Genomic DNA, 23,617 nt, shown 5'->3' with positions numbered 1-23,617 from the left:
CCCCTGCACCAGGCGGCAGAGGCATGGGGGGAGTTGAAAGTGTACTCCACCCAGCCCCCTGCAGCGACCTGCTCCCTACTAAGAGGAGGGGAGCCAAGCTGGGTCAGGAAGGATGCCCTTGCCCGGGTACCAATGGCTGCCTCACCTGTGACCCTGTCTCCCGTTTTCTTTGGTTGGGCAGTCCCATCCACAAGCAGCAAGCAGACAGTGAGTGTAGGCTCAGCCCCCTGGACAGCACTGTCTCACCCTCTCTGTGGCTCTGTGGTCCTGGAACCTGCCCCTTACCCAGCTCTCTTACTCAGGTTTGGCTCTTTACTGCCGCAGCGGGACAAAACAGCCAGTTAAAAGTTTGACAAAAGCAGGGCCTTCAGAGCTCACTCCTTCAGGATCTCTGCATCCCCTTGGAAGTTTGAGGGGTAACAGGGAAACTCCACAGAGAGCCTGCCCCGCAATTCTCATCGGCCTGAATCCTCCCGCACAGTCTGCTTGTGGTCGTGGAAATAACCCAAGGCCACATGGACCTGAGTTTGAATCTCAGACCAATCACTCCCTCCTGAGCAAGATGAACCTTTGGGGGTCCAGTTCCCTCCTAGGTGAAATGTGGACAATAACTGCCAGCCTCTCAGAAGACGCTCATGAGGAACGAATGGACCATCCCAGATGGAGCCTGGTGCAGGTTGACACCTCAGGGGCTCACCCAAGGGTGCCCTGCCCCTTTCTCCTCAGGAGATTGGGAGCGTCCATCTCAGGATCCCCAGGGCCCGAACAGGTCATGAGTTGGTGCTTGATGCAGCCTCACACAGGTGGCAGCAAGTCCCCAAACGCTCCCCTCCCCTAGCCCAGCGCCCTTCCCCCGTTCCCGCTGGTGTCTCGAGGTGTCTCCCATGTCTGCCCTCATGCCCAGGCTGGTGGAGGTGGGGGGGGGTGCGCAAAGGAGGCTCACCAGGGCTCCTTCCAGGCATGTGGCATAGTTATAGCCCCGTCCCATGACCAGGAGTGACCTCTGGGTGTAGAGCTCCAGGGCCAGGTCATGAATCTTCTCGTCCAGCGACAGCACTTCCTTAATCAGCCCTAAGCCGCAAACACAGTGAGGGGTTGTGAGTCACACAGATTTTACAGCAAGATTCACAAAGAAAAATCATGGTGTATAAGACATAGTTTTGGAATTCACACCACTTAATACACTTGGCTTCCTTGCCTCGGTTTAAAAAGGATTTTAAATGTAAGAGCGCCTGGGTGGCTCAGTCGGTTAAGCATCTGACTTCAGCTCAGGTCATGATCTCACAGTTCGTGGGTTCAAGCCCCATGTTGGGCTCTGTGTTGATGAGCCTGGAGCCTGCTTAGGATTCTGTGTCTCCCTCTCTCTCTGCTTCTCCCCCACTCTGTCCCCCCCCCTCAAGAATAAACATTAAAAAAAGTTAAATGTAGATTTTGGGCAATAACTTGCGGGATTTGCCTGGGTTTTGTTGGGTGGCAACTCATATTTACGTTCATACTTTCTTGAGCATGTAAGATAAGCAGTGAGGTGTTATTTCTAGCTCCATTTTACAGGTAAGGCAACGGAGGCTCAGAGAGGCTAAGTCACCAGGTGGAAAGACACAGAGCTGACACTCCAAATTAATGCCCCCCCCCCAATCCAGGCCACATGCTAAATCTAGAGACAATGCCCAGTGTAAGATGGACCAGTGTTTCCCAAACTTTTTGTTCTCAGGACTTCTTTATTCTTAAAAATTACTGTGAATCCCTAAGAGCCATTATTTTTGTTGGTTCTGTCTCTCAATGTTTACCAGATTAGAAATTGAGAAAAGTAAAGATATTTGTATTCATTCATTTAAAAGTAACAATAAACCTATTACACATCTTTAAAAATTAGTGAGAATAGTAGTTTTAAATTTTTGGAGATTTTTTAAATGTCTGACTTTTTAACAAAGACAGATTCTCATATCTGTTTCCTCATTCAAACTCTCATGATACATTTTTTTTTGGTTGAAGTATAGAAGAAAATCCAGCCTCACAGAGATTTGTAGTTGGAGAAGGGAGGAGTATTTAAATAACTTTTTCAAAAAATTGTGAATGTTCTTCTCTGATATTACACGAAACTCAAGAAATGGTCATTTCTTTTTTTTCTAATTAGTTAATTAAGTAATCTCTGCAGGCTTAAACACATGACCCTGAGATCAAGAGTCACATACTCTAGTGACTGAATCAGCCAGTCTGGAGAAACAGTAATTTCTTAAAAGAGTAGTTGCAAATGTAGAATTTGAAATCATCTCAATAAGCTTTTCCTACCTTGTTACATTAAAACTTTTATTTTTTTTTTAAGTTTATTTACTGTGAGAGAGAGGAGAGACAGACAGACAGAATCCCAAGCAGGTTCCACACTGTCAGTGCAGAGCCTGAAATGGGGCTTGAACTCACCAACTGTGAGATCATGACCTGAGCCAAGATCAAGAGTCTGACACTTAACCGACCGAGCCACCCAGGCACCCCTATTGCATCTATTTAATTTTTTTTAATGTTTTATTTTTGAGAGAGAGAGAGAGACAGAGCATGACTGGGGAGGGACAAGCAGAGAGGGAGACACAGAATCGGAAGCAGGCTCCAGGCTCTGAGCCATCAGCACAGAGCCCAACATAGGGCTTGAATTCACAAACCACAAGATCACGACCTGAGCCGAAGTCAGATGCTTAACTGGCTGAGCCACCCGGTGCCCCAATCTTGCATCTATTTAAATGGATGTTTTACATGGTGTATAATTTTGTCACATCATGCATTGACCATCTGGAAAACATAGGTTGACTGAGTTATGCAAATCTTCTAAAAATGGACACACTTCATCATAAAATATTTTTTAGAAATCACATATGCTAAAGTCACCATGGCTTCATCAGAGTTGTGTTTAAGTGTGGGAAGTGGTCGAGCTCATGCTGGCAGCTACAAGTTTTCCCAAATCCTAAATTTCACTGGAGAGCTTGAAGTTTATCACTGGCAACAAATACTGTCAGTTTTTCTTCTTTAGAGTGGCAGGCTAACTTTGTTCATTTTTGAGAAAACATCTGCCAAGTACTCTAATCAGCTTGTTACTCAAACAATCCCAGGATGCTTTTCTTGGAAACAGAATACTAAAGAGTGTTGCGATTTACTAAGACTAATGCATTTTACTGCCTCGTGAAGAAGTCCTTGAGTGAAGTGGGGTGTGTGGAGGCATGTGCTAAGGTGCCAGCGGTAGCCACCGCTGCCTTTGCAAATGTCCACACGGCAAAAAAGGCAAACACATCTTATTTGTTATAAATAGCATGTTTACTGTGAAAATAGTAATAGGACCTGCAGACCACATCTTGAGAACGGCTGACTTAGACATCAGGATAGAGTCCTGTTTTCGCACTGTTGGTACCTGGCTGAAGGTGAAGACCAGTTTTTTGTCAGTAAATTTTCAGCATGTTGTGTGGGCCAGATTCAGATCTCTAGCCTTTGTATGATTAGATGCTGGCTTTCCCTCACTGCCTTCTCTGGGGTTTGCCCCTGGCTCCCAGGATGGACCCAGTGCCTACCCCATCTCTGGAAGGGGCTGTCCCACAGCCTTGTGACCATCCTGCCCCCCGCATTTCATGTCAGCCAAGGGGTGAGGTCTGTTTCATTTTGCAATCTCAGGGCTGCACAAAGAAAACCCAATAGGTCTCTCTCCTTCCCTGGAGAGCAAGTGTCTGAAGGAAAGGAGCTGTTATCTCCTTGGCCCTCAGGATGACACACAGGACAGGGCACACCAGTGGGCGAATGATGGAAACCATTGTCCTCCCTAAAAGCTTGCTATTCAGTGTGATAAACACTGCATCTCACCGACTACAATAGATGGGAGGGACCCAGCCAAAGAGGGAAGTTTGGGGAGACTGACGGAGCACTCCGGTTCAGGAAAAGGCTCAGGGCCATCTGCTCCTTCTCAGATATTTCCTGAGCACCTACTCCATGCCTGCCCTGGCTGGATATCAGCAGTGACCCTGACAGTTAGGGTTATATGCTCACTGGGCTGACATACTCATTGGGAGACAAGCCAGCACACTGGAGGACAGGTAATTTCATACCATGGCACACGCTGTAAAGAAAAGAAATGGGCTAACATTTCACGGCTGGGGCAGGGGGTTAGTTAGGATAGCAAGGAAGGGTTCCAGGAGGTGACATCTGAACTGAGACTTGAATAATGAAAAGCCATCAGTTGTATGGAGAGCTGGAGGAAGAGGGCTCCTGTAAAGGAAAGGGTCAGTGCAAACGTCCTGTGGTAGACAGCTTGGTATTGCTGAGGATCAGAAGGTCAATGAAGGAGCCCAGGGAGGGGAAGGAGACTGGGATGAGGTCAGAGGTGGCAGGGGTCCAGTGTGCAGTGTTCAAGGACCCGGAGAGGAGTGAGGACTTTAATCTTGGCCCAGTGGGAGCTTCTGGAGGCATTTCGTGGACAGTCTACTGGATTTCAAAATAAGGAAAGTTTCATTCTGAAACATACCAGGTAAAGACTGTAAACCATGGATGATCTCTCGCCTTCTGTTTTGCAGTGAAATGCGGTCTTCAGACATCATCAAACCAAACATCACCAGGGAGATGAACTGACTGGTATAAGCCTGTGGATAAAACGGTGACTCTGGCAGAGCAGGGGCGAATGTGTGCATGTGAACCACGCAGGAGGAGACAGATTGTTGGGAGTGCCCCCTCCCCAACCCACAGCCTCCTGTCCACCCATCTGGTCGAAGCCCTCCCTCAGGACACATGCAGGAGGTGACTACCTTGGTGCTGGCCACGCCGATCTCTGGTCCTGCGTTGATGTGGACACCGCAGTCGGTCTCTCGGGAGATGGAACTGCCCACGGTGTTGGTGACGCCCACGGTCAGGGCCCCACGGTCCTTACAGTAGCGCAATGCCAGGAGGGTATCTGCGGTCTCACCTGCCACACGGGCCCCACTTTTCAGCCATGTGTTCTCAGGAGCGTGGCTCTGCCAGTTCAAACCCCCTGTCCCCCAACTCATTTACTCTTTTATGCAGAAATCAGGGCCCACAGGCAGCCGGCGTGTGCTCAGAAAGGAAAATGCACACTCAACCATGTTTCCGGTGGATTCTTGGATTCAAGATTCAGCTGCTATTTATGTGGGAAGCACTTTCTCATCCGCTTATGTCATGGAACTCTCCTGGCAACCCCATGGGGCCATTGTCCCCATTCTCCCCGTGAGGATGAGATCCCCAGAGATGGAAGAAACCAAAGCCTTGCTCCTTCAGGGCCATGCAGCTGTGGGCGACAGACTGGTGCCAACCCAGGTGAGCCAGGTGCCCAGCATCCTTTCTAGGACTTTAAGCTGCCTTCTTCAGAATGTGCTGAGATTTAACATTTAAAAAGCAAGAATGTGAGGAGCTTGGCTGGCTGAGTCGGTTGAACGGTTGAGCATCCAACTTCGGCTCAGGTCATGATCTCATGGTTCATGATCGCATGGTTTGTGAGTTCAAGCCTTGCATGAGGCTTGCTGCTATCAGCACAGAGCCCACTTCAGACTCTCTGCCTCTCTCTCTCTGTCCCTCCCCTGCTTGTGCTTGCTCTCTCTCAAAAATGAATAAATATTTAAAATAAATAAATAAATACAAATAAAAAGCAAGAATGCAAGGCGCCTGGCTGGCTCAGTCAGAAGAGCATGTGACTCTTGGTCTCGGGGTGATGAGTTCCAGCCCCACACTGGGTATAGAGATTAAGTAAATAAATAAAATTTAAAAAAAGCAAGAATGCCACTAAATGGCATTTCTCCAATAGATCTAACATTGCTTTAAAGCAAAACACTTCTGCAGCCTGCCAGTGTGAACTCAAAATTATTTTTATAACTAAGCTACTTAAATAGATTCACAAATAAGCCAGCACAAGCACCCTGTATTTGTAAGCCTTGAAACCTCAAACTAAATTAAATACAGTCCGATCATAAAATTAAACCCATCAAGGGGCTCCTGGGTGGCTCAGTTGGTTAAGCGTCTGACTCTTCATTTCAGCTCAGGTCATGATCTCATTGGTTCATGGGCTCGAGCCCCATTTCGGGGTCTGCGCCTGGTGGGATTCTCCCTCTCTCCCTCGCTCTCTGCCCCTCCCCCACTTGTGCATGCATGGGCTCCCTCTCTCTCAAAATAAATAAACAAACAAACAAACAAACAAAATGAAGTCACACAGCAGCACATGGCTACAAGTTGTCAGCCGGAGGGTGAGTGTGTCTGTATTCGTTTTTCTTAGTTTGTCATGGAAATGGAAATGGGTCTTCAAAATTCAAACCGGAAGCAGTATTCGAAGTCCCAGTGGATATTAGAGCATTGCTGTTAATGTTTTAATTGTGATAATGACATAACGGTTATGTTTTTTTTTTTTTCTTTTACCATTTAGAGATCCATTCTGAAGTATTTGTGGAGCAACATGATGTCTGGGATTGACTTCAAAATAACCCAGGGGAGGGGACAGGTTAATGTGGATCTGGATGACACAAACTCTGCTCAGCTGATCGTTGCTGAGAATAGGCAGTTCCTTATGTAAATCTCTCTACTTTTACAGAGATTTGGAATTTTCCATAATTAAAATGTTTTAAAAATCCTTCTGGAGGTCATAGAAAGTCCAAGCATGTGGCCATGAATCACCTCCCTGACTCTCTGCCCAGCCTGACTGGAGCAGGTGCCCACGTTTAGAGTTAGGATGGCACCCAGGCAGGGTTTACTGAGGGTGTGCTGGGCCTACACCTGAGCAAGGTCTCTCAATGCATCTCCTGCTGGACAGCATGGGAACTGCAAAGCATCCATATAGTTGTTGAAGTGACACTCAACCAGCAGAATTTTGAAGAACTTTCTCTCTTTGAAATAAACCCGGCACCTATGTATAAGCACTTTGGTGAGTGGTCCCTTAAGTTCTGGACTTGGAATGGCAGGAGGAGGGAGAATTCTTGGTCGCATGGCTCCCCCCTAAAATGAGACAGTGACTGATGGCTCTGAGGGTCAACTGAGAAGAGAGTTTGGCACATGCTCAGTGTGCAGAGAACTCTACTGGATGAAGGAGGGAAGGAGATACATGGTGTGTTACCAAAAGGACAGAGCCCTGAGATGAACTCACGCAAACCCGTATTCCTTACCTGACTGGCTTATGAAAAAGCAAACGTCATCCCTGAACACAGGTGTGTTCCTGTCCAGAAAATCACTGGCGAGTTCAACCATCACAGGGAGCTCAGTCAGTTCCTCCAAAACTTGCCGTGTCTGAAGCCAACAAGAATGGGGACCAAAGTCAGTCACAGACACTACAGAGACACAGGCAGCTGGGCTTCTGGGGACAGTTTTATGAAGTGGCACCTCTGGGTCCTCGTGGTGAAGGGAATTTCAGACGTGCACGGGCCACACTGCAGGAGAAAGGCTCTCATGTTGGCTTGTGGGCACCAAATTTGGGAGGTCAAACACATGATGGCATTTAAGACACATCTTGTCCTGGGCTGCTGCTCCCTACCCAGCGCTATCGAGGGCCCAGTGCCTTGGACTTACAGCCACTGCGGCGTGGTAACTGGTTCCACAGCCAATCACGATGAGCCGTCGGCATCGTCGAATCTCCTTCAGGTGATCCTTCAAGCCACCCAGGAGCACTGTGGGGCACATGCAGGGCATTAGTGCTAATCCCACACAGGGACGCGCCTCAACCTAGGGCATGGATGGGGGATTACCTGTGTTGGTCTCAAAATTCACCCGACCTCTCATAGTATTGAAAACTGATTCTGGCTGTTCGAAGATCTCCTTCTGCATAAATGCACTGAAGTTACCTGGTCAAATAAACACCAACAAAGCAGGTCAATTTTAATTCAGTTGTTTTACCACTGCTTAACTTCCAATCAAGATGGAAAGCTGATATGCAGTTTAGTGTCAGTGACACATGGGAAGGCCACTGCACATTACCAAGGGCGTCCCAGGGGCCGTCCCACCTGATTCTCCTGGTAACAAGTGAGAGGCAAACAGGTCAGATAAGATTACTATCTCCAGTGTGCATATCAGACCCTGCAGCTTGAAGGAGCAAAAGAAGTAAGAAACAAATATGTGGCTGGTCTTTCTGGGGCAATACTCCTCTCAGCAGGGGCAGAGGAAAGGAAAATGCTTTACTTCCAAAAACCAACCTACTTAAGGAAGTACAAAAGAAGTAAGCCCTGAGAAATAGGCAATTTTATTTTATTTTTTTAATTTTTTTAAACATTTATTTTTGAGAGAGAGAGACAGAGTGTGAGAGGGGGAGGGGCAGAGAGAGAGGGAGCCACAGAATCTGACGCAGGTTCTAGGCTCCAAGCTGTCAGCACAGAACCTGACGCGGGGCTCGAACCCACAAACTGTGAGACCATGACCTGAGCCGAAGTCGGACACTTCACCGACTGAACAACCCAGGTGCCCTGGCAATCTTCTTTTCAACAGATGCCCTCCGAGCTTCTGTATTAAATAAAAACCTTTTCAGCCAACACATGCATTTCCAGGGCTCTGATTTGAATGGAACTGGATGACATCAAAGGGATGATCTGGCCGCAACGGGTTAAGGCCCCTGACAGGTGTTGTGCCTCAAGCTTTGGAAGCATTCACAGACAGGGTGGGAATGTTCCAAACACTGCAGTGTTTCCTGTCTGCCACCTTTAGCTGGGGACTTGACAGAGAGTGCCATAAAGCAAACAAGACAAGTGAGGAGGGTCAGGGAAGAGCTCTCTGACTGGGCGATGATCAAGGTAGAATGACCAAAAGTAATCAGTCAAGTACAATGACCCTCAGGTGAGTAAGCACTTGGCCTGCCTAAGTAACAGTGAGGTGGTTGGAGAGGGGGCAGGGCATAGTGGGAAAAGGGTAGAGTGAGGTGGGGCCAGGTTGGGCATGGGGTATTGTGGGCTGTGGCAGGAAGCGTGGATTTTATTCTCAGAACAGTGGGTGGCCATTGGAGGGTTTTAAGCAGCTGGATAAAAAGGTCTGATTCACATTCCTAAATGTTTACCCAGGCTGCCCTGTGGAGAAGGGGGTGTAGGGAGACAGGCTCTCCTCGCAAGGAGGAAATAGTCCACAGACCCCTGTTATTGCAGGCCTCTGACCCAGAGAAGAAATGTCTGGGTAGAAGAATGTGTCCCAGAGAGTTAGTAAAGGGAGGCAGTTGATGGACTTGTCAGATCAAGCAGGGAGACCTAGTGCCTTTATATAGTCAGGAACTCCTGCTGGGGGAGCGGGACCAGGCTTCCCGCATCCCCTGGGCTGGGCAAGCCACAGAGCACCTGCAACGCCACCCTAATGGCCACGGCAGGTAGGAGGGCTGTGGCACCTATTCAGGGTAGGACAGAGAGTCTCAGGAGCTCCCCCATCGAGCACCTGCCCCCCCCCAAGGCCGCTGCACACGGACCCTCAAAGGACACCTGCCTTTCATGATTTGCTGCAGTTCCATCTGCAAGGTCTGGATGGCTCGAGATGGGTCATCACTAGCTGAACGCTTGACCCGGTGAATAGAGAGCTTCCCATCAGCCACTGCGGCGATGTCGTCATCCTCGAGGAAGATGACTCGGTTGGTGTGTTCTATGATAGCACTGGAGCAAGGGAAACACGGGCATCACAGACGGGGCCTGCACGTGCTTGACAGCTACAAGGCAGTCACTCACTTGCCTCCCCAGTATGGGTCCCCATCAGTAGCATCAGATGGCATTTTAGGAGGGACAGGGACACTACACTATACACATCAATTCACACCTTCCTCCTTCCCCCCAGAATTGTTTTGAATCCAGTCTCAGACATCACATCATTTCATCTGTAAACATTTTAGCTTCTATCTCTAAAAGAGAGGGAAAAATTTTAAACCCACAATACCATCATCACATCTAAAATTAGTAGTTATTCTTTCATATCATCAAATATCCAGTATGTTCAGATTTCCCCAGTAATCTCACAGATGGCCTTTTACGACCGTTTTCTTCAAATCATAATCCAGACAGTGTCACCTTTGGAGAATGCTTGGGAACCAACACATTACTCTAAATCGGAACAGGAAAGAATGAAACATTTATCTTGCTTTTTAAACTGATCTGATCTTTCAGAATAACCACATTGTTCATGAAGGCAAATTTATGGATGGACTACAGCTAATAAATAAGGAATGACAGCATCAGAATAGTCAATTTATGGACTCCTAATACTAATAGTTCTAAGTAAGGACCATGAAGTGCTCTGCTGAAACCAAGAGGTGAAAAGCAGAGAGCAGCTTTACAATCGATGGGTGAGGCTGTCTGGCGCATGAACCCCCTGATCAATCTTAACAGCATAAAAAGACAGACAATGAGACATATATGCTTCCTGATAGAAGGACACACCACCATCTATGAAGCCGTCTTGCCAAAAAATCAAACCAGAAGGAGATCAAGTTTGTAGACACCTGTGAACGCCAGTGCGCGGGAAATGCAGTGGGCAGGGGAACGTGTTAAATGACACCATGGGGGATTCTCTCAGCAAAATCCAGACAGTGGGAAAGTCATCAGGACAAATGACTCAGTTTCATAACACACACACACACACACACACACACACACACACACACACACTCCCTGCAAGGAAAAAGGGATAGTTTAAAAGCAAAGTAAAAAATACGTCCACCAATGAAATGTGGGGTCATTATGCTTATTTATTTATTTATTTATTGAGAGAGAGAGAGAGTGAGTGCAGGAGGAGGGCAGGGGCAAAGAAAGAGGGAGAAAGAGAGAATCCCAAGCAGGCTCCGTGCTGTCAGCATAGAGCCCAAGGCAGGACTGGAACTCATGAACTGTGAGATCATGACCTGAGCTGAAATAAAGAGTTGGATGCTTAACTGACTAAGCCACCCAGGTGCCCCATTGTGCTTATTTTTATAATAACTTTGTATGGAAAGTAATGATAATTTTTGTCTTGCAAAATGGCAATACAAAGTTTCTTTTAAAAATAAATGGCGTTAGAAAAGTTGGTAGGTGAAAAAGCAAACTAATCAATAGCACAAGTGGTACATAGTTATGGTCAAAAATAAAAAACAAATAAAAAACAAAACCATGAAGGTGGCACTTATAAGACCATGGGAGAAAAAAATCCTCATTCCACCAAGTGCCACACCCACACCTGCCCTGTGCCAAAAAATGAACATTTATAATTCCTGATGTAAAGTTAAAGAAAGAAGTGGCCACATTCCATGGCCCTAAGAAAGGTGTCTCTAGACAGATGCTCAGGAAGACAGACTTCTAAAGAAGGATGGGAAACCACCGCACTGGAAAAAAATACTTTGAACAGTATACATGCATTGTTTAAACAGTAGAAAACACAGAATAATAAGAGGAAGAAAATGGCCTGATCCCATCTCCAAGAGAGAAACACCACTTATATTGTATTGCTCTCCAGGCAGTGCTAAATACACGTGTGTTTGCATTTATGTATGCGTGTATGTCTGCATGTTAATTTATTTATTTTTTAAAATATTTTATTTATTTTTGAGAGAGAGACTGAGAATGAGTGGGGAAGGGGCAGCGAGAGAGGGAGACACAGAATCTGAAGCAGGCTCCAGGCTCCAAACTATCAGCACAGATCCCCGTGTGGGGCTCGAACCCACAAACCATGAGATCATGACCTCAGCTGAAGTTGGATGCTTAGCTGACTGAGCTACTCAGGCGCCCCTGCACGTTTAAATATAATTATTATTATTTACAAAATGGATGGTGATATAGTCCATCATTAAGACTACTGGCCCAGAGGTGCCTGGGTGGCTCAGTCGGTTAAACATCCAACGTCGGCTCAGGTCATGATCTCACGATTCCTGGGTTTGAGCCCTGCGTTGGGCTCTGTGCTGACAGCTTGGAGTCTGGAGCCTGCTTCTGATTCTGTGTCTCCCTCCCCCTCTGCTCCTCCCCTGCCCACACTCTGTCTTTCTCTCTCTCTCAAAAATAAATAAATGTAAAAAAAAAAAAAGGAAAAAAAAAGACTACTGGCCCAGGAGTTAGACAGACCCAATATGGTATCCTTATTTCTGTCTGTTACCAACATTGTGCCCTCAAGCAGCCCAGATATGACCCCTCTGAGCCCCTATGTCAAATTCCTCATTTGTAAAATGGGATATGATCACTGTGCCTTCACTAGAAGTTTGTTGTGTTTACTTTTTTCATGTTTATTTATTTTGAGAGAGAGAGAAAGAAAGAGTGTACAGGAGAGGCAGAGGGAGACAGAGAAAATCCCAAGCAGGCTCTGTGCTGACAGTGTCTGACTCGGGGCTCAAACCCACGAACTGCGAGATTATGACCTGAACCGAAATCAACAGACGCTTAACCAGTTGAGCCACACAGGTGCCCTGGTTGTGTTTATTAAATGAGACCATCCTGGTAAAGCCCTCAGCACTGGCTACTGTTGCCCTGCGGGTTCTACAGTGTGCCTTCGTATCTGGGAGGGTCACCCGTATCTGGTCTACACACCATACACTGTAAAATCATCTTTCCAAGTTCCAAATCCTAAACAAGCAAAGAAATCGTGAGGATTTTTAATTATAGCATCAAATTTGCAGATTAAGGAGAGTCAGTTATCTTTAAAAAACAATTTTTAATTATTAAAATAACTTTAAACCAATTAGTTTTTTTAAAAATAATGTTAAGCCTTTTTACCAAGGAGTGTGGACTCTCCCTTTATTCAAATCTGGTCTTGTTTCTCATTGCTGACTTTTGTAGTCTTCTCTGGAGAGACTCTGGACTATTTTTATTAAGATTTATCTTAAGGGATTAAAATAGTTTTTCTAGCTCGGGTAAATAGATTACTTTTTTTTTTTTTTTTTTTTTTTGGTTTTTGTTCAAGAAAGGCTTGCTGAGGGTTTACTGTGCCAGTCATGTGAGGAGGCACAAGAGGAAACGGGGTGGATATGGTTCTGCAGCCTTGTTCAGCTGATAGCTGAACTGCTGGGATGTCTGATTTCCACATCTTCATTCTCTGACTAGCCTCTAGGATTAGTTCGAACAGGCTTTCAGTTGGATTTTAAAAAGTTTTTTTTAATGTTTATTTGTTTTTGAGAGAGAGAGAGCCCAAGCAGGGAGGGGCAGAGAGGGAGTGAGAGAGCGAATCCAAGCAGGCCCCAAGCAGCCAGTGCAGAACCCAATGCAGGGCTCGAACTCACAAACCGTGAGATCGTGACCTGAGCCCAAATCAAGAGTCAGACGCTTAACTGACTGAGCCACCCAGGCACCCTTATGGTAGTGTTTTCTATTTCAACTACCAGGAAAGTGTTTTGGTCTTTTCTGAGTATGTGTATATGGATGTGTATAAATTTTTTGTACTAAAATGGATATGAAGCAGACTTCCTCAAATTTCAGAAGTATTGTCTGTTAATGAGAACATGGACTTAGAAATGACTTGGACCACACTCCTAGGTCTTGGCCCTCTCATCATGAGTGCTCAGACTCAGGCAGAGTCAGGTGGGGTGAGAGAAGGACCAAAGGTCTGAAGACACCTGCCTCAGCTAGCTAAAGGGAGCATAGCCTTTGAGTGGCCCCAGACATCCTGGGCCAGAGGGAGCACAACCCAGGGTGCTCAGATCTGCTGATTTTCCAGAGAAGCTAGAAATCCAGAATTTTATGTGAAATCTCCCCCCTTTTAAAATGTTGGCAAATAATTCAATTATTCTGTGCAGGCCCCAAAACATTGTGGAGGTCAGTGAATCCTGCCCTTGGTCATGAGGTACCCTCAGTGGTTCTCTAAGATTCTCGGAGAAGGGTCACAGAGAACTGAAATCTGCCATCATCCCTGCCCCTTGCTGTAAGAAAACAGCTGAAAAGCGGGGATAAATGAAAAATGGTGGTGTCTGGCCAGTCATTTTTGGTTACATAATCCTAGCAAAGAAAGGAAACAAGCTTTAGCTACCTTGCGTCAGAAGCAAAGAAGAATTCCACTGCTTTATCGCCCACGGCATGAAGGCAGGTTGAGCTGTCCAGCCTCTTCATTCTTGTTTTGCAGATCTTCTTTACGTTCTCGAAATTGCCTGGTGAAGGAAGGATTGCAAGTGACATTAAACTATTTTGTTTGAATAACATGAAGCAAGGCGCCAGCTTTCCCTTTGAATATGTGTGGGAGAAATCTGCAATTTTTAGCTTTGGCTGCGTCAGCCAAATCGTGAAAATGATCCCCAAATAGCACGGTGCCACTGCAAGAGCTTTTTGAATGGCTGTGAACAAAACAAAGCAAATCAACACTCATACCAGAGCGTGGATGCCTTTATGTAATGGAGCTGCATGCCTTCCCCTGGACTTGTGTATGTGTTTGAAAATATCTATAATAAAAAGCTTTTGCAAAGAGGGACCCAAGTCTCAGTTGCACGAAAGCCTTTTTGACCTGGAGCCTTATGCGGACGGGCCCCGGCAGACAGAAGAAATCTGCCTGCACCAGAGCCCCCTGCCCTGTTCAAGTCCTTCTCGAAAAACTTACGTGTCCTGTACAAGATGGGGATCTGTTCCGTGGAAAGCTTGTATTTGCTGCGCACTCCAATGAGGAGGGGGCTGCCTCTCCTGTAGAGACAACAGGGAGTCGAGTTGCTCATTGTCTCAACACCCCAGGCAGGGCTGGATGGCCTCTTAGCACTGAGGAGGGGTCCCTGCATCTAGCCCTTCCAACAGGGGAAAGTGTCCTGTTGAGATCCTACAGGACAGACTCCTGAGCCACAGGAAGATGCTCCCAGGGCTTGGGGCAGGGACCAACCGACTGGCAGAATTCTGGCTCGCTTTCACGGTACCACCCACCTGCCCAGTGAATCCCCACATGGTTAGATCACTGCGGCTGAGGCATCAGTAGGCCCTCACTTCGTGGCTCCAGCTTGCTGCTATTTACTGCCATCTTTAAAGCAGGAGCCCTGGACGCCCATGACCTGCCCAAAGACTCTCTTCCCTCCCCCTGCCCCGCCCCTTTTGCCTAGCTCGGCTGTTCTCCAGCTTTGAGGGGCATTCTGATGACTGGCTTTGGATCTGCTCAACTTTGTGGGCCACTTAACACACTTTCAAGGGTGGTTTTGTCTCTGAGTGTCACCTCCTGGACGAAGTTTCAATTCCTTGACCTGCACGAGCTGGACTCCATCACAGAGGGGACAGTGATGTTTCCTCTGTGGGAGTTCCTGCAGCCTCAAACTCAGGTTTCCTCTCCCAGCCCCGCATCCAACTTCCCCAAGTGGGGGGACAAAGTCTGTGGCTTTGAAGAAAGTGCTGTGAGCACCTTGAATAACCTGGACCATCTTTTATCATATCTGAAGCAGAGGAGACATGGCTCTGGTACAATGGAGAGCCAGCTCGAATGGCCTTTATAACATTGACAATGAGAAAGTACTGTGGTTATCTAATTTTCTTGGCAAACGTCTCCCCCAGATTTTATTGTTGTAGATAGAGCTCTATGATTTCTCTGAACTTCGCCTCAGATAATGCTCCCGAGGCATCCCAAAGATTGCCCAGGAGGTTACAGGGCCGGCAGGTTATGGACAATTTAGAAATATAAAGTTTATTGCTTCTTCACATGGCCTTCTTTTGCATTCATTTAAAATAGTAATACCATGATAGTATCAAGTTTTAAAAGGGGTTTCTAATTTTTTTTAATGTTTATTTATATTTGAGAGAGAGAGGGAGACACAGAATCTGAAGCAGGCTCCAGCCTCTGACCTGTCAGCACAGAATCTGATGCGGGGCTCGAACTCATGAACCGTGAGGTCATGACCTGAGCTGAAGTTGGCAGCTTAACTGACTGAGCCACCCAAGTGCCCCGGGGTTTCTAAATTTAATAGGGACAAGCGGTCTGTTATAATTCTATGATTGAAGAAATTGAATGCCAAGCGGTAAATTCCTTCCTATCCTGAACAAAAATTAAATCATGATACATTCCCATCATTTCCTGCCTAGAGAATATGACTGTCTGTGAGGGACTGCCTCATTCTCTCTGCGTCTTCCAGGCCACAGGTGCATTCTCCATGGCTCCTCAGAGGCTTCAGAATGAAACTTTCAGTCCACAGTGCACCTGAGACCCTGCAGAGCAGGGCTTCTGCCAACATCCTCACTCCCCACCAGCCCTTGAAGCTAGAGGGGCAGAGTGTACACGACCTTGCTCACTGCTGTCTCCAATGCCTGGTACACAGCAGGTGTCAGTCTGTCTTTCTGAAAGAGCAGAAAGTCCCCCCATGACTGCTACCATGAGGAATGAGCTTACAAAGTGTCTTGGAAATAGCCACTGCTTTCATTATAGAATCTGGGCCACATTCCAGGGGATCCTTTGAAGAGCAAGGGTTGGCGTGTCCCTGGTGACCCCATCTGTGCCCTCAACCAGGGTCTTTTCTATTTTTTTTCTGAAGGGGACTCAGGCTGCTCTGGGTCAGATCCCCGAATGCTGAGCTCACTCTAGGCCCCTTCCTTTTGCTCACACTGGTGCTTCTGGCCACCTCCCCAAGGCTGACATTTGTACCCCCTCATGCTCCCCAATGCATTGCCTCCCAGCCCCCAACACGGAGTATCAACACCCTCTGCCCTGCTCTGTCCTCCTGCACAAATGTCCAGTCCTTAAAGACAGGACTAGGTCAGGTGTTAATAGATCCCTAGGACCCAGTATAGACTAAGTGCTCAACAAATATCAGTTGGATGGATGGAGGGAGGGAAGGACAGATGGACAGGTAGATGTGTAGATGGATGGTCAGACTGATGGCGGATGGACAGATGGATAATCAGTTCATCTGAATATAAAATAACAGGATGGCACTCATGCTCCCACTTGTGCGAATCCACACATCACTGGGGGCCATGTGGCTCTATCCAACAGAGGGACATGTCGGCTTGCCCTCTAGGACACCTCTGGTGTGCAGGTGATGAAGCTTGAGTGTGGGGCCTTCAAGGCCTCTTCTTACTGGATTCAAATTAATGTTCACTTGTTCCTAGTTTCACATTCATAATTTTGCAAGCTTTTTCCAGAAGGCATCTCCAAAACTGACCTGCAGCCTGGATCTGCCCCTTGCTATACAGTTTTATTTTTACTTTGAATTTGTTGTCAACTTCTGAAAATCTGGAGATTTCAAATAAAAAATCAACTTTCTGCTTTCTCTTTTAAAAATCAGAAGCCCAGCCACAGAGATGGTAGGGTGCATAAGCCACGGTCTCACTTCTCCCCTGTTGTCTCAAGCTAAACAATCTTATTTTATTTATTTGTTCTTGAAATGTCAATGTGTTTTTGCCTCACCTGGTCGCAACAGCTTCTCCCGGGTAGTGGATGCTCTTGAAAACCAACGCGAATGCACCTTCCTGTAAACACAGCAAACAAGAGTGAGCCGCATGTGCTCCGGCCCCACCTGAGCTGCCAGGGCTGTTGCAGCCGGCCCACCACCCCACAGGGGGGTCACTCTTCACAGTGGGTGGTCCTGGGGTTCCTCCATCAGGGTGCTGAATGCAGGACAGCTCTTTCAGGGTGATGTCAGGAGAAGAAAGTGACACAGTCCGTACCATGAGGAAAATCCAAAGACCAGAACTTGTGGATTTCATGGTGCTCAGCAGAACCCACCCCTGCTCAGGGCCACAAGGAGCGATTCCCAGCTCTGTGATGATCTGGGTGGATGGGGGCAGTTAGAGCCTCAGGAAATGAGAACTGTGGCCAGGGGTCTTGCCCTGGAACTGTGAGAACGAAAGGGACTACTCCATGAAACACAGTAGAGCCTGGGTTCAAACCCTGTCTCCACCCCTTAATTGAGCAATTGCCTAGTTTGTGCCTCGTGGTGAATGGAAATGAGAATAGTTCTACCTTGCATGGCTTCTGTGAGCTCATGTACTTTTGTTGCTCATTTTTGAGAGAGAGTGTGTGAGCAGGGAGGGACAGAGAGAGAAGGGGACAGAGGATCTAAAGTGGGCTTTGTGCTGACAGCAGTGAGCCTGAGTTGGGGCTTGAACTCACCAACGTGAGATCATGACCTGAGCCCAAGTCAGATGCTCAACCAACTGAGCCCACCATGTGAGCTCCCATGTGAGCTCATGCACTTTAAGTGCTCTGAACAGTGGCCTGCCATATGAAAAACCCAACAGTGGCATGGGTTGTTATTAGTGTTGCTATTATTTCTTTAGCAATGACTGTCATTCACCCTCTGTTGCGTTGTGCAAACCAGAACAAACCTAGTTCTCCTAACTCAAGACTCCAAATGCTCTATTTAAATCCCTGGTGCAAAATTCACTCCTACATTCTGACCACCCTGTACTAATTTTACCATGCCCCTAGTAGACTGGGGTTATGTATAACCAGCTAGAAGTCTGGATTTTCATGTGAAATGCCCCAAGTTTTGGAATGGCAGACCCAAGGCCCCACGCAGCCTTGGCCAGTTTGTCAACTCAGTCACACAGCCAGAGGGACCCAGAGTCAGCATCCCCAGGCCTCTAGGGGCCTTTCAAACTGCCCAGGAGCCTGATGTTTACCCTGCCAGTTCTGTCAACAATAACGTGGTACTGAACAGAAAAATACTTCCCAGTCCCAAAGAGCCCCAAAGAGACCCTCATTGCTTCAGCTAAGAGAAATCACTGAAATTTACACCTGTCATCACTGGGGAGGCATTTCCAAAATTTAAAATTACAAATGGAAATGAGAAGATATCGTGCAGCAAAACCAAACTGGTTTACTGTAAATTACATAGTAATTATACTATGTATTACGTATAGGACAGGCTCTTGTCTATAAATGTCTTCTAAATTATGACTTCCAAAAATGGGAGCAAAGTGTTTGACAGTAGACTTATTTATGAAAAAGGCTCTGAAAATACCAGAGGGTGATATATTTTAAACCATAGCGTTGTACCCTCTGACCCTGGATGTTCCAGATTCTTGGCCCCAAATGCTGTCTCCAGGCTGCCCCTGTGTCGGAGGAGCTCCTGGATGGCAGGGATGCCCAGGAGGATGGACTCTGGGAAATCTGGAGACCACTCCTCCTCCTACCCCTACCATCTCATGCACGGCCTGAGTCTGTTGTGCCTCGTCCTTGTGGACAACTCCCCCTCTACCCCGCCCTTGCCCCAGCATGTGCCCCTTCTTGGGGCTTAGTTTTGTGGGTCCAGCCCTCTGGGACATCACCAATCTCTCTCTCTCTCTTCCTGGATAAGCACACAAACGTGACCTGGTATCCCCTATCACAAAAAACAGTCTTCCCTCAGAAATGCAAGCCTCTCCCACCACCACTGGGCCATTTCCTGACACTCTTTTTCTAGAATCAAACTTCTCAAAAGTTCACACCTGCTTTTACTTCCCTTTCCTTCCAACTCTGCTCAGTAAAGATATGTGGGTATTTCTGCCCCTTGATGAACAATCACTTCACTGAAACTGGAGGAAAAACTACAATTCTGAGTCTCCAACATCAGTTCAATGCACCCTGGGTATGTAACTAATGGCACACACAGCGGACAAGATGACAAAGGTTCCGCGTGCAGTGTGCCATCATGAGGAACCACTGATGGGAAGTTCCGATCACGGATTCAGAGGGGTTAAGATGGAACAAGCCACTTCTTACTCGATATTTACTACCAAAACCTCAGGATTTCTCTCAGTTCTCCATGATGCAACATCTTAAGGCCAGACATCGTAGACTTTTTTTGTTTTTAGTAACTTCACGCCCAGCACAGAGCCCAATGCGAGGCTGAACTCATGACCCTGAGATTAAGACCTGAGCTAAAATCAAGAGTCAGATACTTAGCCAACTAAGCCATCCAGGCACCACTGTAGTCAAGCCATCTTTAATCCTCAGGTACTTTGCACAAATTCGACTCATAAATGCTACTGAAAAGTGAAGGAATGAAAGGGCGATTTATGTACACAGGTGGGCCTGGTAACTCACCAGCTGCTGGATGACTCTTTCGACCAGTGTTGAAAACGTAATGTCCTCAGTTTCTCTGTTGTCAAACACGTATTTAATCAGCTTGGCGATGGTCTCTGTGTCTGTTTCTGACTCAAACTCATAGCCTTTGCTTTCCTGGAATATTTCGTTGGACAGAGTGTTAGATAACGGTCATTGCATAATGTTGCCCGGCCAGCTCCCTCTCCTCCCTTATGATCCACGCTCACAGTGACTTAAGATAAGAACAAGGAAAACGGGGGGTAAGAAATGTCTGCCAGAATCACATAGCAAGCTGAGTCATTCCAGTATTCCCTGAGATCATCCTGCCTCAGAAGCCTGTCCTCGCCATTAATCTGGACATTGCAAAATAACAGCAGTCAAAATGACCAAATATGTTGAGTCAAACCCACCCACATCCCAACCAACGCCACAACCTTTTCATATGTGAGACAAACACTGTCTGCCTTCTCACCCCACATTCCATGTGGTGTATGAGTCGATATGTTAGGCAGTGCAGATACTTTAATAAAAGGAAGTTCATGTTCTTTTGATTATGTGAATCTGCGGTGGTCCCTGAGGGACATGGAAATGCCCTGCTATCTTCTCCTGCAAGATCTGGAAAGGTGGCGGAGCCAGGATGAGGTTTATGTCCAATGTGGTGACATGGGTCTTACTCAGCTACTGCTTTTGCTTCCAGAGGGAAATGAGCTGGTTGGAAAGTTCTGGGGAAGATCGACACCACCTGACTTACATGTTAACCCAGGGGAAGTAGCTTACCAGAAATTTCCTTAGGTCTTTGTAATTTGTGATGATCCCATTATGGATGACAACGAATTCTGGAAGAAAAGTTTGGTGAAGAGAGAAATGCTATGAAAAGGTGAAGTTCAATTCGGAAGTGAAGGACAACGATTTGACAGTCTGAAACTCTCTACAAGCTTTCCTCCCACAAAGACTCCTGTGAGCAAACATCACTTAGCGGTGATGAGAGTGGACGTGTTACCATCTACTACAAGTTATTTTTTATTTATTTAATTTTTTAAACTATTTTTTTAAACATTTATTTATTTTTGAGAGAAAGAGAGAAAGCACGTGCACGCAAGTGGGGGAGGGGCAGACAGAGAGGGAGACACAGAATGCAAAGCAGGCTCCAGGCTCTGAGCTGTCAGCACAGAGCCCGATGCGGGGCTCAAACTCACCAACCATAAGAACATGACCTGAGCCGAAGTCGGACACTTAACCGACTGAGCCACCCAGGTGCCCCTACGACTACAATTTAAACCTGAGGAAATACACTGCTCTCTTTGGGTTAAAAGCACCTACCAACCTGACTATGCACAGACCTCTGACCTGTGGCCTACAGTATTGTCAAATGTGTTTTGGCATTTATGTCAAATAGGGGATGATGAACACTTCATTATCCAGAAACTAGTTCAGGCATTCTGAAATAGCTTTAGGCTCAATGAGGCCACAAGCTAGCAATCCACACGTGTTCCATTTGATCCACACCACATTGTGAAAAGAGTGAAGTCTGAAATTTTGAATCCTGATTTTCAGGTGCCTGCGTGGCTCCATCAGTTAAGGGTCTGACTTCAGCTCAGGTCATGATCTCATGGTTCGTGAGTTTGAGCCCCAGGTCGGGCACTCTGTTGTCAGTGCAGAGCCTGCTTGGGATCCTCTCTCTCTGCCCCTCCCCCATTCTCTCTCTCTAAATAAATAAACTTAAAAATTTCTGGGTGACCCCAGAAATTCTGGCATCTTTGGGCTCACCCCCATTCCTGTATGGCCATGAGCATTTCTCTCTACAGGGTCTGCCTGCTGTGGCTCCTCCCTGCTCCCTGAGCACCAGTAGGGTTCCTTGCCCCCAGCTGGCGGGGGGAGGGGACCCCCTGGCCAACCCTGGAAGAGGGATATGCCTCAGTCACCATTGCATTTCCTCAATAAATAGCTGATGGATAACCTGAAGGTCTAAAAGCAGCCTGAGAGTTTTTCTGGGTAAGGAATTCCCTTTCCTCCTGAGCCTAGATGATAGACCCTTTATCATCCTTGGCATTCAGTAATTCCACCAGGATGCGTCTAGAAGGTGGGTGTTCTTCATAAAGATTACTGTTCAGTGAAACTCTGGATCTCTAATTCAGTTTTTGGTCAGTACAGGCTAGTCCTTTACTGTTTTTCTTTGTTTTTATCATAATTTTCTCTCTCTCTCTCTCTCTCTCTCTCTCCCTCTTTTTTACAGCCTATTGTTATACTTGTGAAGTCACACACAGACTGGAAGGGCTTGAATAGAAAAGCCATTTTCGACAAGTGTGCTGGGCACAGCTGAACTCATTTATGGCTTTACCTATTATTATTATTTTATTTTATTTTATTTTATTTTATCTTATTTTATTTTTACTATTTCACTTGTGTTGTTCTCTTCTTAGGGGACACCAGTAACTCACCTATTGGATCTCTATTCACTGTCTCCATATTCATCCACCTCTCCAATAGTTTTCATATTGACTGTGACACAGTTGCTTTATTTTCTTAACCTTGTCCCATTTTTTCATTTAATTGTCTTCTCATCGGTAGTTGGCTTCCTAGAATCTGTGTTTTCTTTACGAATGCTTCTTTGTGTAATTTTCTTGTGCAACGCTGTTGCTGGGTGTAAGTGTTCCTCAAAAATGTGCTCTTCGGTTATCCCTGATGAGTTGCTAAAGAAATTCTACGAATCTCTGCTTACTTCTCGTGTTGTTTTCTTTTCAATTACTCACCCTGAGTCAGGGCAGGCATTTTCAAGTTTGGGTGTGGGGCAGGGGGATCTGCTTGGAGCCTCCCTGCTTTAGGGACACAGAATCCCCGACTACACTGAAGTGAGGCTTCACTTTATCACCTAGGGTGGCAACCTCTCAGGGTACATGGTCTTGGTACAGTTTTTCCCACCAGCCCCACTGCTCCAGGGGTCAACCTCTGTATCTGGCTTGAGATTTGGCTGGAGTAACATTCTAGGTCCTCAGCACCATGGGGTCTGCTGTCCCCCTCCTGGATGTGGGGCACTGACCCCGGAAGTGGGATGCCCTATGGTTCAAGGCATGGACCAGATCCAAGGATCTGTCCTCACTACCCAAGACCCCGACCACATGGATGCACGTGTAGCCCAGCCCCCAGGGTTCTCTCCAGGTGTTCTGCCGAGCAGGAGGTATGGGGCTCTCCTTCCATTCTGCAGAGGAGTCCTTCCCTTCCAAATTGGGCAGGATGAGCCAGTGTTCCCAGTAGTAAGGGACATTGAGCAGAGAGATGCCAGTCTCTCCTATGGCCCAACTTCCATGACGATGAACTGCAGTGACTCTTGCCAAGTGTTTAGCTAAAGTTTCCTGCCAATAAGCACTCCTCAACGACTCTGGTGGATCTGATTTCTACTCTACTATGGGGCTTGGTAAGAACTGACACTATGCCAGGGAATGTCTTGGGGTGGGGGTCTCAAGGGACTCCAGAGGTCATTCTCTCTGCCGGTCACCCTCCCCCATCATGCCCAGGGGTGGGTCACTGGAGGCTTCTGACCTAATCAGGCCTAACCTAGAATGGAGACCCACTGGAATCTCCAGACCTACCAGCCCTTCTCTGATGAGAGGGCCTGGGGGTGTCACTGAAGAGAACTATCCTGTGGGCCCAGGCATGGGACATGGACCCACGAGCTGGGGCATTTGGGAGAACCAGGGATCCTGCAGCTCACCAAAGAGGGCCTGGTATCCCCGTGACTGCCCTGAGCAGTCACCATGTCCCCACTCTCTGT

At 47.0% G+C, this 23,617-nt stretch overlaps 1 protein-coding gene across 1 annotated transcript in view; it reads right to left on the bottom strand.

Moving 5' to 3' along the window:
* Window positions 1-23,617, bottom strand: part of GFPT2 (glutamine-fructose-6-phosphate transaminase 2) — a 47,632-nt gene that overhangs the window by 5,263 nt on the left and 18,752 nt on the right. Inside the window, exons 5-16 of the mRNA XM_027076952.2 lie at window positions 20,626-20,684; window positions 19,849-19,983; window positions 17,227-17,288; window positions 14,455-14,534; window positions 13,894-14,011; window positions 9,412-9,575; window positions 7,704-7,799; window positions 7,528-7,625; window positions 7,128-7,248; window positions 4,773-4,930; window positions 4,496-4,610; window positions 944-1,071 (exon numbers count right to left, since the gene is read on the bottom strand). Coding sequence (XP_026932753.1) covers window positions 944-1,071; window positions 4,496-4,610; window positions 4,773-4,930; window positions 7,128-7,248; window positions 7,528-7,625; window positions 7,704-7,799; window positions 9,412-9,575; window positions 13,894-14,011; window positions 14,455-14,534; window positions 17,227-17,288; window positions 19,849-19,983; window positions 20,626-20,684 — 1,334 coding nt within the window. The remainder of the gene's footprint in view (window positions 1-943; window positions 1,072-4,495; window positions 4,611-4,772; window positions 4,931-7,127; window positions 7,249-7,527; window positions 7,626-7,703; window positions 7,800-9,411; window positions 9,576-13,893; window positions 14,012-14,454; window positions 14,535-17,226; window positions 17,289-19,848; window positions 19,984-20,625; window positions 20,685-23,617) is intronic.

The sequence above is a fragment of the Acinonyx jubatus genome, chromosome A1, assembly GCF_027475565.1.
Source record: "Acinonyx jubatus isolate Ajub_Pintada_27869175 chromosome A1, VMU_Ajub_asm_v1.0, whole genome shotgun sequence".
NCBI lineage: Eukaryota > Metazoa > Chordata > Mammalia > Carnivora > Felidae > Acinonyx > Acinonyx jubatus.
The sequence above is the reverse complement of the archived record's forward strand: the minus strand, read 5'-3'. Positions and strand labels throughout refer to the sequence as shown.